This window comes from Pelophylax lessonae (assembly GCF_965119305.1).
Source record: "Pelophylax lessonae genome assembly, chromosome: 3".
NCBI lineage: Eukaryota > Metazoa > Chordata > Amphibia > Anura > Ranidae > Pelophylax > Pelophylax lessonae.
The window spans coordinates 620,474,108-620,491,606 of record NC_138770.1 but is presented as its reverse complement, the minus strand read 5'-3'; the positions used below and the strand labels follow the sequence as shown (position 1 = coordinate 620,491,606).

The following is a 17,499-nucleotide window of genomic DNA, read 5'->3' as shown; positions in this document are numbered from 1 at the left end:
GTGCTATCTTGAAATTTCAGGGCCTCTGAAACTCTGACAGGTAGTCAGGGGTAAAATCAGCAATTTACGCCATTAGAAAACCTGAAGATGTGGACTGGTTGTCGGGGTCGCGTACACAGCTAGGCTCCCAAAAAGTCTCACACATGGGGTATCCCTGTACTCAGGAGAAGCAAAAGAATGTATTTTGGGGTGTCATTTCACATATTCCCATGGCATGCATGAGCAATATATCATTTAGTGACAACTTTCTGTGAAAAAACAACAACAAAAAAAATAATAATAATTTTCCCGAAACTTGTGGCAAAATATAAAATACTCCATGGACTCACCATGCCTCTCAGAAAAAAGCTTTGGGTGTCTACTTTTCAAAAAGGGGTCATTTGGGGGGTGTTTGAACTGTCCCGGCATTTTATGCTCAATCTTAGCCACACATCACCCACTCTTCTAACCACTTGAAAATCAAGCCTTTTCTGTGCCTTTTTGTTTACATGAAAAAATATTTTTTTTTTACTAGAAAATTACTTTGAACCCCCAAACATTATATATTTTTTTAAAGCAGAGGCCCTATAGAATAAAATGGTGGATGTTGCAAATTTTTTTGTCACACGGTATTTGCGCACAGATTTTCCAAACGCAATTTTTGCGAAAACAATACATTTTTTTTTAATTTATTGCACAAATACACTATATAATTCCAATTTTTTTGGTAAAATTTAAAAGATGATCTTATGCCGAGTTCATAGACACCTAACATGACATGCTTTAAAAATTGCGCATGCCTGCGCAGCGGCAAAAACATACGTACATTTTTAAAAACCTTTAAAAGTCTCTACAGGTTACCACGTTAGACTTACAGAGGAGGTCTACTGCAAGAATTACTGCACTCGATCTGGCGATCGCGGCGATACCTCACATGCATGCTGCAATTGCGGTTTACATATGACACTAGACCACCGCTTGCGTGCGCCATTGCGCGCAAGCACCGGGGGAAAGGGGGGGGGCTCAATTTTTTTTTTTTTTTTCTTTTGCTTTTTTATGTTATTTTGACACCTTTCCTTTCATTTTTTTTTTTTTTTAAATCATTTTTATTGTTATCACAGTGAATTTAAATATCCCCCATGATAGCAATCTGTGGTGACAGGTACTCTTTTTAAAAAAAATTGGGGTCTTTTAGACTCTAGATCTCTCCTCTGACCTTAACGCATCTGACCACACCAAAATTGGTGTGATAAAATACTTTCCCAATTTCCCAATGGCCCTGCTTATTTCTGGCGAAACAGAAGTCATGAAATGCTCGTAGCCTCCGGCATCTTAGGCCATAGAGATGATTGGAGCCATTCTCATCTCCAATTAGCTCTATGGTTAGACAATTGAACCACCGGCTGCACTCTCGGGTTAACCGGTGGGACAGGAGAGCCCGAGAAAAACCACGGAAGGCTGCGGAAGGCGGCGGTGGGGGGGGGGAGGCCCCTCCCACTGCATGTAAAAGCAGTCTAGCGGCCAATTACCTGCTAGGATTGCTTTTACATGTAAGCCGACCGCTGGCTGTAAAAAACGATAACAAGATGATGCCTAAATCTGCAGGCATCATCCTGGTATAACCACTCAAAGTCCAGCAACGTACCAGTACATTGCTGGTCCTTGTTTGGCATATAGGTTTTTTTTTTTTTCATGCAGCCTGTGGGCTGAACGGAAAAAAAGAGAACCTATCAGAAATCAGCACAGGAATAATGCGTAGTATTACTCATCATTAACCGCCCAAACAACCACCCACTGAATTTAATGGGTATACACGACACTATCCACGTATACCAAAATAGGATTTTAACTGCAGTGCTGAAATCAGAAAATCACCACAGCTGCTATCAGCAAAGGTATCCATATATGCTGAGCGCAAACGCTGTTTGTGTCAGAATATATAAAATCAATGCGTGGTAGCCGACGAGTACCTGCAAGAGAAACAGGTCACAAAAGAATGAAAAAACAAACTAAGGACATTAAAAAAAGTACAGTAGGAAGGAGTAGAAGGACATATAAAATTACTGACACAACAACAGTTTTTGGATCCTTTTATTTTTCTCGTAGTGCCATCGACCCCCAGATCTAGGATGCAGGATTTGGCGTCGTTGACTTTATAAAGGGATATAGACCCGAAATCGGTCAAGATTTGTCTGATACGTGGTAGCGACGTTGCGGGATTCGAGACCATGAGAATAACATCGTCCGCGAATAGGCTAATTCGATGCTCCATTGAATTCACGTCGATTCCGGTAATGTTAGGATCAGTCCTAATTTTCTGAGCTAGGGGTTCTATTGCCATATTAAAGACTATAAAGACTAGAGGGGACAATGGGCAGCCCTGCCTCGTCCCATTCGTAATCACAAACGGAGACGAGAGAGTGCCGTCCACTAACACCTGTGCTGAAGGGCCGGCATATAAAGCCATTATTGCAGAGTGCATTCTGCCCACAATGCCAAAGCGCCTGAGGACCTCACGCAGATATCCCCAATGCACTCTATCAAACGCCTTCTCTGCGTCCAAAGAGAGGAGCAGAGAAGGCGTTCTGTCAGTGCGAGCCGCATGAATGATATTGATAAGACGTCTGGTTGCGTCCGCTGATTGCCTACCCTTGGTAAAGCCTGCCTGGTCCCTATGAATGAGTAGGGGAATATATTTCATGAGTCTAGTGGCTACTGTCTTGGCATAGATTTTCACGTCCGTATTCAGTAACGAAATCGGCTGAAAGTTTTGTGGCGTGTCGGGTTCCTTGCCTGGTTTTGGCAGAGTGATTATGGTTGCCTTAAGCATTTCGGAGGGAAACAAGGACGAGGACGCCGCTTCGTTGAAAACCGAGCAAAGGTGTGGTGCAATTACGTCTTTTAGTTGAAGGTAATATTCATTGATCATGCCATCCGGGCCAGGAGATTTCCCCGATGGCAATGAGGAAATGGCAGACATCACCTCTTCAACTGTGAATGGTTGATTCAGTAATTCTGTCTGTTGTGGGCTCAGTGAGGGAAGCGCGATGGAGTCTAGGAAACCATTAATAAGCTCCGGGGTTGGAGAGGACGTTTGCGTCTCTTGGAGATTTTACAGTGACTGGTAGTAGCTACTGAAGGCGTCTGCTATTTCTTTGGGGTCATGTACCCTATTACCTGTGGCAGGGTGTTTAATAGAGTGTATTTTATGTTGTACCCTCTGGCCTTTCAGCCTGGCGGCTAGCATTCTACCTGCTTTGTTACTCGTGGCGTAAAGCTTAGCTTTTGATTTTTGGAGGTTACGCTCATACGAATCAAGAAGGTGCGATCTAAGTTCTTGCCTTAGTACAGTTAATTTCTGCTTAAAGGCCGTGGAGGGAGCTGATTGGTTTTGGGCATCCACTGACGCAATTTCTCTCGTCAGCTCATCTATAGCCTTGGAACGCTGCTTGTTCGTTTTATGTTGCAATTGTATTAACACCCCTCTACTAAAAGCCTTGTGGGCATTCCAGAGGACCGCAGACCCCGATACCGACCCCGCATTGTTCTGGAAAAACTCTGTTACTTCTTGTTTGAGGATAGCAGCATTTGCCGGGTGCTTGAGCATTTCTGCTCGCGCTCGCCAGGGTTTATCCGAGCGGGCCTTAGGGGATACCGCAAATGTGACGCTTACAGGGGCATGATCAGACCAGGTTATCGGGGCTATCTCGGAGTCTACGGACCTCTGGAGGATCGCTTTATCAGACAATATAATATCAATACGAGCATATGAATTGTGGACCGCAGAATGATGCGAATACATCCTATCAGTGGGGTGGTGGCACCTCCATATGTCATACAAGTCATTTTTGTTCATAAAGCCCTGTAGTGATGGCTGGAGCCTATTAGAGGTAGTTGAAGAGTCCAAAGATCTGTCCGGGGGTAAATTGTAGTCTCCGCATAGGAGTAGGGGGCCTTTTTGGACTTTCCTGATGGTGCAGAGTGTACGCTTCAAAAATCTCAACTGATGAACGTTAGGGGCATACACTGAGGCTATGGTTATGGGCATGCCGTCTATGGTGCAATTCAGTATAAGGTAGCGACCATTGGGATCAGCTTTGGAGGAGCACAGTGTAAAGTCCAGAGTTCTGTGGACGGCTATCAGTACTCCTTTCCTTTTTCTGGGACAAGAGGCTGTGTATATCAAGGGGTAATCCCTGTGATGGCAAGTGGGTGCGTGGGAGTCCAAAAAGTGCGTTTCCTGAACACATACTATTCGCGCATGATGTTTGAGAGCAGTACGCCAAAGTGAGGCTCGCTTGGCCGGGTGATTCAGACCGTTAGCGTTCAGTGACAGGATCTTAACTGTCATTGGAAACTAAAAGGCCGCATGTGGTGTAGCTACTCACTGTTCGGATGTGACTAAGCAAGAGTAGATGGCAGCCATGTGCTCCGGATACTGTTTGGAGATGACAGCTGTAGTAGATTTCCTGGAGACTCTGCTTAACATGAGCAGTCTTGATGAGTTGGTACCTTGCGGTGTATGGTGAAAACCTTTCATCTTGGCAGACGGGTAAGAACCTGCATAGAGGGAGAGGACAAAACAAAAACGAAAACAGCAAAAAAAGAAAAATGCAGAAGATAAACATGACCAAACTGCTGGGGCAAGTAAAGAGGATGGAGATTCGCGGCAACGTAGCCATCTCCCAAGGAGGGTAAACAGTTATTAGCCAATCGGGCTAAGGGGCTCCAGGCATTCCGCCTATGAAGCCTGCATCCACAAAAAAGCATAACGTAACAGGTGATGCAGTTGGCATAGTGCTCGTTTAGAACTTCAATCGTCGTGGGCGCCGCCCTGTTGCACTGTGTGCCATTGCTGGGGAATGCGACTTGGGGATTTCCTTGCTCCAGCCGGAGGAGCAGGTTCTGGGATAATGCCCCAAGATTGCAGTAATGAGATACCTCTCTCCAGAGTTGTGATGCTGAATGAGGAGCCATTTTTCTCTACCACAATTTTTGAGGGATGCTTCCATTTATATGGGAGATTATGGTTCCGAAGAGCCTTTGTAATCGTGGACAGCTGCCGTCGCATATCTAAGGTGTGCTTGGATAGGTCCGCAAAAATTTGTACATTGGCGTACGGTTCAGGGAGGTGGCCCAACACCCTTGATTTCTGTAGGAGAGCTTCTTTGATGTGATAAAAGTGTACACGCAGTAAGGTATCACGAGGAATATGTTGAGGCAGAAAGGGAGGTTTTGGAACCCTGTGAATGCGATCTATGGTTAGATCCAAAGGGGACGCTTCAGGCAGGAGGGCTGTGAAAACTGCCAGGGCAAATTTGTGTAGCTCAGTCGGTGTCACTGATTCAGGGATGCCCCGGATCTTTAAATTGTTTCTTCTGGAGCGATCCTCCAGATCAGCTATTTTAGCTTTAACCCACTGGCGTTCCGATAAGTTTTCCTCGTGGGCATCTACAAGTTCATTTACTGTGGCCACCATGTCAGACATAGATGATTCAACATTGTGCACTCTTTCTCCTAGGGAGTGGACCTCTGCTGTAAATCTATTTGCCAAAGCCATGATATCAGATTGCAGGGACGTGTGAAAAGTGAACATCATGTCCTTTAAAGCAGTGTCCAGGATCGGCTTTCCCACTGTGGGGAAGTCTGCTATTGGAGATGCCCCTAATTGCATAGAAAGCAGAGAGGGTGCAGTGCGGCCTAGCAGCGAGGCCTGGGCCTGGGAGTCAAGTCTAATCTTGGATTTGGCCGGGCTGGAGCATTGCGGGCTAGAGGGTTCAGGGGTGCAGGGGGACACAGTACCTGGTCGCTGTATGTCACCGGACTGCTGTTCGTCCGGCAGATCGGAGTAATGTACCCGCTGCCCCGCCGGAGCGGCAAGGCCCGAGCCGCCGGCGCCATCTTGTCGACCGCTCCGGGATGGCAGGGGGAAGAAGGCTGTAAGTTTCTGCGGCCCCTTCACTCCCTTTCGCTTCCCCGTCATGTCGATCGGTGCAGGAGCGTTCCCGGGATGCAGCGGTGTGAAGATCGAGGGTGGATGCCTAACGTAGCTGGGTAGATGTCGCTGGATTGCGGATGCTGGAGCCGGAGCGAGGGATCAGACGTCCATCACGGTCCCGCGCTGGCCACGCCCCCTCCTTTTATTTTTCTAACTGTTTCTTGATTTGGGACTGCGATCTTCTGCGATCTTCTCTTCCAGCTTGGGTCTCTCAAAATGTCGATGGACATCCAACATCTTTCGAGACCCTGTGTTTGTGTGCCCTACACTGTGTCGTGCTGTACCCTACGCTAATACTCCACTAGTGTATGGTAGCGCTCGAAACATTCCCCGATGCAGAGACCAGGTTGGTCAGGACATTTGGGACAATAATAACGGGTGTCACGCCTAAATCCGCGCCTGCTACAGACACGACCTCTTTTTTGGGGGTATCTTTGGGTAGGGGTACTCGGGAGGACATAAGGAAAATGCCTCTCATGCAGCCGGCTCACTGCATCTGGAAGGGGAAGTTGGGCAGGCATGCCTCCTGGGTACATGTAGGCAAGGATGATCTCTTCCTGGAATTCCCGGAAAGATCCAGTTCGTCCTGACGCCCTGTATAGGACAAAGGCGTTCAGCATAGCCAATTGGTAAAGGTAAACAGACACTTTTTTGTACCAGCGTCTGGCTTTACGGGCAACTAAATACGGCGCCAAAAGCTGGTCGTTAAGGTCCACCCCTCCCATGTTAAGGTTATATTCGTGGACACAGAGGGGTTTCTCCACAACGCCAGTTGCCGTAGTGATTTGGATCGTCATGTCTGCGTGAAGGGAGGACAGAACATAAACATCCCATGTATCCTTCCACTTCACCGCAAGCAATTTGTCCGTTTTCAAGCAGGCTCTCGCCCCCCGACTAAGACGGGAATTTACAAGCCGTTGGGGGAAGCCCCGGCGATTAGGTCGCACGGTGCCACATGCGCCATTTTGTAAATCGAGAAGGTGACTAAATAGTGGCACGCTTGTATAAAAGTTGTCCACGTACAAATGGTACCCCTTTCCGGATAAGGGTGACACCAAGTCCCAAACGATCTTACCGCTGCTCCCTATGTAGTCTGGGCAGTTGGGGGGCTCCACACAGCTATCTTTTCCCTCATAGACCCGGAAACTAACTGTATAGCCTGTGGCCCTGTCACACAATTTATACAGTTTGACCCCGTACTTGGCACGCTTGCTGGGGAGGTACTGTTTCATAGCAAGGCGGCCAGTAAATTTAATCAGGGACTCGTCAACGCAGACAACTTGTTCGGGGGTAAACAAGGCTGCAAACCGCTGATTGAAGTGGTCTATGAGGGGCCGAATTTTGTGGAGCCGATCGTATTCAGGGTCTCCCCGAGGACGACAGATTTCATTGTCGCTGAAATGCATGAATCGCAGAATTTGCTCGTATCTCCCCCTGGACATGGAGGCAGAGTACATGCGCATATGGTGAACTGGGCTAGTGGACCAATATAGCCGCAATTCACTCTGTTTAGTTATGCCCATGTGGAGGGAAAGGCCCAGAAAGATCTTAAATTCGGAAACCGTTATAGGTTTCCAGCCGAATTGTCTGGCAAGGTGTGAATTTGGGTTGGCGGCGATGAACTGTTGTGCATATAAATTTGATTGATCCACAATCGATCTGTAAAGATCTTCCGTGAAGAACAGCTCATAAAAGTTTAGGGGCGTAAAACCAGCTGTCTCCACGTGGATTCCAGGTTGGGCGGTGAATGGGGGAAGTACTGGCGCTGTAGTATCGGTGGGTTGCCAATTAGGATATGCCAGCGCATCAGGGAGGGCACTATGGGCTCTACGGGCCTGTCTACGAATACGTGGTGGCTGCGGGCCACTACTTGTGCTAGCCACCGCACCAGCTTCAACTGCACTTAGGGGACTCGCCACGTCACCAGGTCTTACTGCAGTGCTGGTTGTACTAGGTCCAGGTTGTACTAGGCCGCTGGCGCTTGCCAGGTCGCCAGAAAAATGAGCGGCACTAGTAACCACACTCTGCTCCATACGAGCACCCTGCGATTCCTGCATCTCAACAACTTCAGAATGGGGTCGGGTACGCCTGGGTCTAACAGGGACCCATCTGTCGTCGGAGCTATCTGTCAGGGAGCCGCTGCTGTCATCAGGTTCATATACTGACACTAATTCGGTCATTGTAGCTTCCCCTTCGCTATCAGATGACTCGGTCAGCATAAAACTGATAAGCTCTTCATCTCTGTACGAACGTTTGGTCATTTTGGTAACTAAATTTACTCGTACAGTGATGCGACTCACAGGTAATAAAAGCACCTGGTTGTCGAAGATTATTTCAAGCGCTACCAAAAAAACTGCTAATGCTAGCAGGGATCAGGCCTGACTCTGCTAACACAGCGGTTTTGTGTCTTGTGTTTTTTTGCAAGTGACAGTAATCTATTGATTACTACACTTGCCTGGGTGAAAGGGTTAAACGCAGGTGCTGGCCGGAATCAGTGCTGATCGTGCAAACACCGCGTTTTGGGAACCCTAAACTATGGGGGCGCTAGTATAGTTCTGATCAGATCAGATATTGATCTGTTCAAACACTATACTAGAAATGGAAGTGTATGTGCGTGCGTGCGTGCGTGTGTGGTAATCAAGGGGTTACTTCTAAACTATGCGCTGGGGATCTGGGGGGGGGGGTGGCGGGGACCCTAAACCTCCTTTGGGAAAGAAACTAGCTAGCTAGCGCAACCTCAAGTCACAATGACACTAATACAAAATACAGTAAAAACAGTATATTATGTGTGTATTAGTGCTAATGTGACAGAGGGTGTAGGGGTTAACGGGATGTGATCAGGGGGGGATCAGGGGTTTAAATCTTTATTGGAAGGGGCTGGCGGGTATCCTAAGGATAAAAGGAACGGTGGCAAGCGCTAAACCTGGTCACAAGTCACACTTATACGGGTATATAGAAAATGCTATATACTGTATACAGTGTGTTGTGGCAGGGGGTGTAGGGGTGATCAGGGGGGGATCAGGGGATTAAATCTTTATTGGGCGGGTGGCGGGGACCCTAAACCTCCTTGGGACAGAAACTTAGTCGCCTGCGCTAATTCTGATCACAATGACACTAATACAAAAATACAAAAACACTGTATATTACGTTTGTATTAGTGCTGATGTGACAGAGGGTGTAGGGGTTAACTAGCGGTGATCAGGAGGGGATCAGGGGGGATCAGGGGCTTAAATCTTTATTAGGGGGGGTGGCGGGTAATTCAAGTGGAAAAAGGGGGGTCGCAAGCGCTAGACCTGACCACAAATCACACTTATACGGGTATATAGCAAAATGCTATATACTGTATACGGTGTGTGTTATGGCAGGGGGTGTAGGGGTGATCAGGGGGGGGTCAGGGGCTTAAATCTTTATTGGGCGGGTGGCGGGGACCCTAAACCTTCTTGGGACAGAAACTTAGTCGCCTGCGCTAATTCTGATCACAATGACACTAATACAAAAATACAAAAACACTGTATATTACGTTTGTATTAGTGCTGATGTGACAGAGGGTGTAGGGGTTAACTAGCGGTGATCAGGAGGGGATCAGGGGGGATCAGGGGCTTAAATCTTTATTAGGGGGGGTGGCGGGTAATTCAAGTGGAAAAAGGGGGGTCGCAAGCGCTAGACCTGACCACAAATCACACTTATACGGGTATATAGCAAAATGCTATATACTGTATACGGTGTGTGTTATGGCAGGGGGTGTAGGGGTGATCAGGGGGGGGTCAGGGGCTTAAATCTTTATTGGGCGGGTGGCGGGGACCCTAAACCTTCTTGGGACAGAAACTTAGTCGCCTGCGCTAATTCTGATCACAATGACACTAATACAAATATACAATAACACCGTATATTGCGTTTGTATTAGTGCTGATGTGACAGAGGGTGTAGGGGTTAACTAGTGGTGATCAGGGGGGGGTCAGGGGAGATCAGGGGCTCAAATCTTTATTAGGGGGGGGTGGGGGGTAATTCAAGTGGAAAAGGGGGGGTCGCAAGTGCTACACCTGTTCACAAATCACACTTATACAGGTATATAGGTAACTGCTATATGCTGTATATAGTGTGTGTTGTGTCAGGTGCTGTAGGGGTTAATCGGGGGGGCGATCGGGGGTGAAATGTGCCTATCTACCTGTGTGTGGGTGTGCTTGGTGCAGTACTCACAGTAAGATGTGCTCTCCTCTCACGCTGGATCCAAAAAGACCGTTGTGGGGGGAGGGCACATCTCCTCTAAGCCTGTGTTTACATTTCACAGGCTTAGAGGATGATCTGATTGGGCAGGACCGATCAACAGGTCCAGGCCAAAAATCATTGGCCTGGACCTGATGACTGATCGGTTCTGAACCCAATCGAGCCATCGGTGTCGGCGGGCACGCGCGGGAGCGCGCACAGGACCGGCAGGAAGTAGCGACGTAGACCTACGTCACTCTGCCTGGCCGGGGCCGACTGCCGCAGTAAATATACTGTGCGCAGTCGGCAAGTGGTTAACCATCTACATGGACTATATGATTTGATCCACTTTCACTTTATTTCATGCGATTATTTGTTGATTGCACATACCTCACTGTGTTGAGTCACTTGAGTTACAATTTGTTTAGCGCACCTATTTTTTCAACATTATATTCACACTAGGTACAGTTCAGGTAGCAGCTTTACTGGTATCAGCGCACCCTATATATTTTACAAAGATGGTGTTTTACCTTCACTTCCGGATAATTCAAGCATGTCGCTCAGCCACCATCGGGCCAACTAGAAGTGACAGTAAAACACCATCTTTGCCAGCTGGGAACACTGTTTGATCGCGGAATTGATTTTAAACAATGCGAGTGTTATTTTAGAATCTAATAAATTATTTTTAAAGGGTTTTACGCTATATGGTTCATTTATTTCCTTTATGCCCATAATTGGTGGTTTGGAATAGTGCAGAGTTCTTTAAGCACCGACAACGTGTGTAGAAAGTTTGGAGGACCACATGTAAATCCGCTTGTTTGACTATTCTTTTACTAGAAGGTCCCCGATTTTATGGTAAGCATACATGCGATTTCTCTTGCTGGTGGCTTTCTTCAAGAGGTGACGGCTTTGATTCACCACACTTTCATATGTTTAATAGGAGTGGGACTTTTTTTTGCTTGGAAGTTTTCATATAAGGACTATATTTATTATTTTACTATTGTATCAGTGCAGCACTTTATTTCCAAAAGTCTAGTTTACTGTGATAAATATCGCATGGTGTGCCTGCAACTATATAGTCTGAGTAGCTACACTTTATTGTCAAAAGGATTGGGACACCTGCTTTTACACGTGCATGAACTTTAATGACATCCCAGTCTTTAGGGTTCACTATAGAGTTGGCCCACCCTTTTCAGCTATAACTGATTCAACTCTTCTGGGAAGGCTGTCCACAAGGTTTGGGAGTGTGTCTATGGGAATGTTTGACCATTCTTCCTAAAGCGCATTTGGGAGGTCGAGTACTGATGTTGGAGAGATAGCCTTGTTCGCAGTCTGTGCTCTAATTCATCCCAAAGTTGTTCTATCGGGTAGAGGTCAAGACTCTGCAGGCCAGTCAAGTTCCTCCACCCCAAACTCGCTCATCCATGTCTTTATGGACCTTGCTTTGTGCATTGGTGCGCAGTCATGTTGGAACAGGAAGGGGCCATCCCCAAATTGTTCCCACAAAGTTAGGAGCATGCAATTGTCCACAATGTCTTGGTATGCTGACACCTTAAGAGTTCCCTTCATTGGAACTGAGGGGCCAAGCCCAACCCTGGAACAAGAACCCTCCACCATAATCCCCCCTCCACCAAATGATTTGGACCAGTGTACAAAGCAAGGTCCATAAAGACATGGATGAGCGAGGAACTTGACTGGCCTTCACAGAGTCCTGACTTCAACCCGATTGAACACCTTTAGGTTGAATTAGAGCAGAGACTGTGAGCCAGACCTTCTCGTCCATATCAGTGCCTGACCTCACAAATGTGCTTCTGGAAGAATGGTCAAACATTCCCATATACACACTCCTAAACCTACAGCCTTCCCACACAAGTCCAACTCCTCTGTCTATGATCATGTCCTGGTACTGCTTTTTCACAAAACTGAGGCTTGCTGGGGCTATATAAGGCTGAACCACACTTTTTTTTTTTTTTTTAACCCAGTGTCCAAATCTTTCTGCTGGTAGCAGTATAACCCAGCAGTCTCTGAATTACTAGTAAAATCCCAATCATTTTATGTACTCCCAAGATAGTTATATCAAACATGTAATTCTATGTTCTGTATGTGCATTATTTATCCATCAGCAGTTTATCACACACAACCATTACATTTAATGTATTCTTCTCCAGGCTGTAAGTGAGCAGGGATTGATCAATGAAGGTATCTGGGGGTCGGAATGTAAATCTCGGCATTCTGCGTTACGTCGCTTTGCTCCTTGGCTTATTGGTCTTTTATGCTTGAATGTGCTGCAGTCCTGATTCTTCCTATGTATATTTCCTTAACCATTTACAAATGCCTCACTTCTCGTTCTGTTCTAATGCAGGTGGCTGAACTGACTGAAAACTGTTCCAACCTGCAAAGTAAGTTGCATGATGCTGATCTGCACATCAAAACTGCTGAAGATCAAAGCTGCCAAGATAAGAAGGCACTGCAAGAGGAGATCCAAGTGATCAGACGGCTACACGAGGAGAATAGCGTAAGTGATTCCATACTTCTATTGCTAGGAAGGCGCAAATTGAATGTTTTCTGTGTATGCGACTTAGATACCTTTTACTTAACTGTTCTAAGGCCTCGTACGCTTAGGTTGCCACTTCAATAAGAACAATGTGTATAGCAAGCTTTTATAAAGCCTTCGTCCAACTGCAAGCAGCTTAGTTGAAGCCTTTAAAGCACCCTGAGTGCACATAGCTTGGTGCTATGTATTTGCTAGTGATTTTGTGTTCCCTGGCATTCCTATTTAATGTTACATTGCTGAAAATGAACTGCAAATGTATAATGATCAGGCCTTTCAATTGAGAATTCTTTGCTGTGTTTAGGCTCAGCTCCATTCAGCTACATCCAAAACTGCAGAACTAAAAGAGACCATCACAAGTCTGCGGAGTGAACTGGAATCTCAGGCAATCTCACACAGGAATGATATAATGGAGTATGAACAGCGTCTTCTTCAGACGGAGTCTATCCAAAAATCGCTTCTGGATGACGCAGCGAGACAGGTGATCACTTTGGGTTTATTGCTTGGAACTGTATAATAAAGAAACCTCAAACCGATTAGCATTGTAGAATACTGGTGACAAATATTCCATTGCTAGCACCTTGGGCGGCGGCGCATGGGTTGACAGTGCAGCCCTTGGATGACCGTCAGACACAATATTAACCACTTAAGCCCCGGAAAATTTTACCCCCTTCCTGACCAGGGCCTATTTTGTGATTCGGCACTGCGTGACTTTAACGGACAATTGCGCGGTCGTGTGACGCTGTACCCAAACGAATTTGACGTCCTTTTTTTCCCACAAACAGAGCTTTCTTTTGGTGGTATTTGATCACCTGTGCGATTTTTATTTATTTATTTTTTTTGATCATGCTCTATAAACAAAAAAAAGAGCGTCAATTTTGCAAAAATAACAATATTTTTCACATTTTTTATATGAAATTCCCCAAAAAAAATGTAAAAATCAAAATTTTTTAACATTTTCGGCCAATTTGTTTTATGCTACATATGTTTGGTAAAAAAAAATCGCAAAAAGCGTATTTTGATTGGTTTGCGCAAAAGTTATCACGTTTACTAACAAAGGGAAAGATTTTTGTCATTTTTGTTAGTTTTTTTTAACGCGTAATGGCGGCGATCTGCAATTGTTTTTTTGTGGGACTGCGACATTGCGGCGTACAGATCGGACCCTTGACTGACATTTTTGACACTCTTGGGGTTACCAGTGACATTTCTACAGTAATCAGTGCTATACATATGCACTGTTACTGTAAAATTACACTGGCAGTGAAGGGGTTAACTTTTTTGAGAGGGAGGGGTTATGTGTGTCCCTAGGGGCGTGATTCTAACTGTGATTGGCTGTGGCTTGAGGTGTAGGAACAGTGATCAACGGTCCTACATAGTAGAACCGTATGATCACTATTTCTACACAGGGGAGAATGACAGGCGGCTTGTTTACATCAGCCGTCTGCCTTTCTCCCTCTGCACCGACGATCGCCGAGTGACCGGCGGACATCGGGTCCGCTGGTCACGCGCAGGGGGGTCCGGGAGCGCGCGTGCCCGCCCGCTCGCTCCCTAGACCCTCACAGGCTAGCTACGTAGTACTACGTCGCTCTGCCTGTGAGGGGCTGACTGCCGACGTAAATAGTCGTGCGGCAGTCGGCAAGTAGTTAAAGCTCAGTTCCAGCTTAAGTGCCGGTTCACATTAGTGCGATCACAGAGATCGCATGTAATTCGGAGCGCACTGCTCCTAAATTACATGCGATCTCTGTGCGGTGCAAATTTCAGCCATACAGTTTGTATGGCTGAATTCGCACCGCAATCGCACTAAACACGCACATGACCCTTTTTTTTTTTTTATCCACAGCAGAATCGGATCGCATGGTGGTTCACACTAGTGCGAACTTGCAGATCGCACTGCGATATGCGATCTCAACTGGGGTGTCGTTAACTTTTAATTGACACCCCCTGCGTATCGCATATGACAGTGTGAACTGCCAGGGGTGGGGATGCGATGCGGGAACACGCTGCATATTCGCAGCGTTCCCGCATCGCAGAAGTGTGAACCGGGACTAAAACAGTATTAAACCTAAAAGCAAACGTTTATTATTTTGCAGCTTACCAATTCTTTGATGTGATGGATGCCTTTGTTTTCTTTTTCATGCCCCGTACTATCGGCCGTCTTTTGTCCGGTGCTGTCCTGTCGGTTGAAAACTGCAAAAGACTGCACACGAATTTTGTCGGCCAACAACAGCCGACTGCAGAAGTGATGTCATGTGATGGTTAACTTTCCTTGTCTTTTTTCTTCTCTGAGCATGCCCAGTCTTGCTAATCTGCTGTCTGTCGGCCGAAATCTGTACTGACTGGCGAACAATCGGCCGTTCTGGTGTTGGCCAACAAAAATTTTAATGCCCGCAGGACAGATTCTGTTCGGCCGAAAATGCGCTGTCGGAAGCATCATACTAACAAGCCTACAATCGGCCGATCGGTCGTCGGCCGAATTTTTACGGCCGACAATCGGTACGTGGCTTTTGTTTCTTTTATTTTTACCTGGTAAGCTGGCCAGTCTGTTTTTGTTTTTAAGAACAAACTCTCTTCTAGATGTATTAGTTTACAGGGTTGAGACAAACCAACGCTGACAGGGGAAATGGAGTTTGGCTTCAGTATCTTAGTGTATTTAACCACCTCCTTCCCAAACCTATTCTGACACTTCGCTCCTACATGTAAAAATCTACTTTATTTTGTTAGAAAATTACTTAGAACCCCCACACATTATATATATATATATATATATATATATATATATATATATATATATATATATATATATTTTAGCAGAGACCCTATATAATAAAACGGTGTGTGTTGTAAGTTTTTTATGTCATCGGTTTTTCAAACACAATTTATTTGGGAAAAAAACATTCACAAATAAAAAAACAAAACCGTTAAGTTAGCCCAATTTTTTTGTATAATGTGAAAGATGTTAAGCCGAGTAAATAGATACCTAACATGTCACTCTTTAAAATTGTGTCTGCCCGTGGAATGGCGGCAAACTACAGTGCTTAAAATTCTCCATTTCCGTCTCTAGTCGATGCTTTAAACGCCTTTACAGGTTAGCAGTTTAGAGTGGCACAGGAAGTCTGGTGCTTGAAATATTGCTCTCGCTCTGATGTTCAATACCTCACATGTGGTGCGATCACCGTGTACAAATGTATGTGTTCACATTTGCGCGTTAGCACTGTGGGACGGTGGCTCTTTAAATTTTTTTATTTCTTTTATACAAAAAAATGTTTTTTGTACTAACTTTGTTGCTATTACAAGAGATGAACAACATCCTTTGTGATAGCATGGGTCGTGACAGGTCCTCTTTATGGAGAGATTTGGGGTCTATTAAACCCCAAATCTCTCCTCTGGCTCCCATGCAGCTGAACTGGTCCCTGCTTCTCTGGCTGCTGGTCAGGTAAACAAAAAGAAGGAACCGTAAGTGACGAATACTCATTGCTCCTGGTTTCCAGGGTTACAGAGAGAGGTGAACGATGTCAGCTCCTCTCTCTCTGTACAGGGCAGCCATTGCCGCTGGCCGCGTTGCTCCCGGCCTCTGCGATGGGACCAGAGATCCCAGGAGAGTCAGTGGCAGGAGGGGGGTGGGACCCTCTTCCACCACTTGCAGAAGTAATTGAGTGGCTAAGTGGGAGAGGCCTTGTAGAGAATCGCCAGCTGAAAATAATGGTCCTGGAATGATGCCTGTAGCATCATCCCGGTATAACTACTGAAACTCAAGGAAGTATGGGTACGTCCTTGGGTGGAAAGTGGTTAAATCTGCTAGTACATCTAACACCTGCGGGTCCCTCAAACCTATAGGCATAAGCCCTGCTCCAAGGAGATCTGCCTTTAATTCGTATCCTGCAGTTATCTGCTCTGTTACTCTTGTTAAAACAATGGTATCCAGTTTGTGTTTAACCATGCAGGGGGCAGAGCCACTTTGCTCAGTGGGGTTTCTACTATTGGATTCCCAGCTGCAGTAGGAAAGAATCTGGGTGTCCACATCTTTGGTAGGAAGAGCTGCAGTGATCAGGGAAGGGTTTAACTTTTTGCCTTACTCTGACTTTGGTTTTATTACAGGGCATTTTATTAACCACAATGGCATCTGGTAGGGAAAAGAAAATATGGAAGCAAATAATGAGTTTTCTTAATAGGTAGCCCTGATGCCGACCTCCCACCCGGCATCCTTCAAAACTCGGAGCCGGGTGGAAAATTGTCACCAAAAAAGCAGCTGCATCCAATTAGCTGCAGCCACCATTCAGATTTTCTGACAGTGGCAGATGCCTTCTGTCAGAATACAAGGAGAGATTGGTCCAATCCTACAGTGTATGGCTGGCTTAAGTCTTCTCTGCAAAAAGCTCTGAAATTATCTGTAAGCCTCATTCGCACCAGCCTGATTGGACCACCCATTGTTTTCTATGGATCGGCAGATGTCAGCCGACATGAGTCAGCTGACACCCACCAGCATCTGATCTGATCCTGTCCGCTAGAAATAGGTGGATGGGGAATACGTTCCCCATCTGCCCGCTGGATCGGATAGAAACAGACAGTTTTTTTCTATCCGAGCACCCCATAGAGAACAGCAGGCTGTGTCCTCTCTGCATAGTGGAGCAGACACAGACCTGTCATCCGCCTGCTCAGCGGAGATCAGAAGACAGATTCCATGCTGAACGGGTGGGTCTGCTTGACCGAGTCTACCCCGTCTAAAAGGGGCCTAGGGGTTTTTATTGCAATTTGTACCACTGCTGGGGAG

General features: G+C 46.2%; 1 protein-coding gene across 1 annotated transcript in view; it reads left to right on the top strand.

Moving 5' to 3' along the window:
• The window catches only part of CENPF (centromere protein F), an 80,336-nt gene that overhangs the window by 50,138 nt on the left and 12,699 nt on the right, over positions 1 to 17,499 (top strand). Inside the window, exons 14-15 of the mRNA XM_082249757.1 lie at positions 12,543 to 12,695; positions 13,036 to 13,212. Of these exons, the coding sequence (XP_082105883.1) occupies positions 12,543 to 12,695; positions 13,036 to 13,212 (330 nt within the window). The remainder of the gene's footprint in view (positions 1 to 12,542; positions 12,696 to 13,035; positions 13,213 to 17,499) is intronic.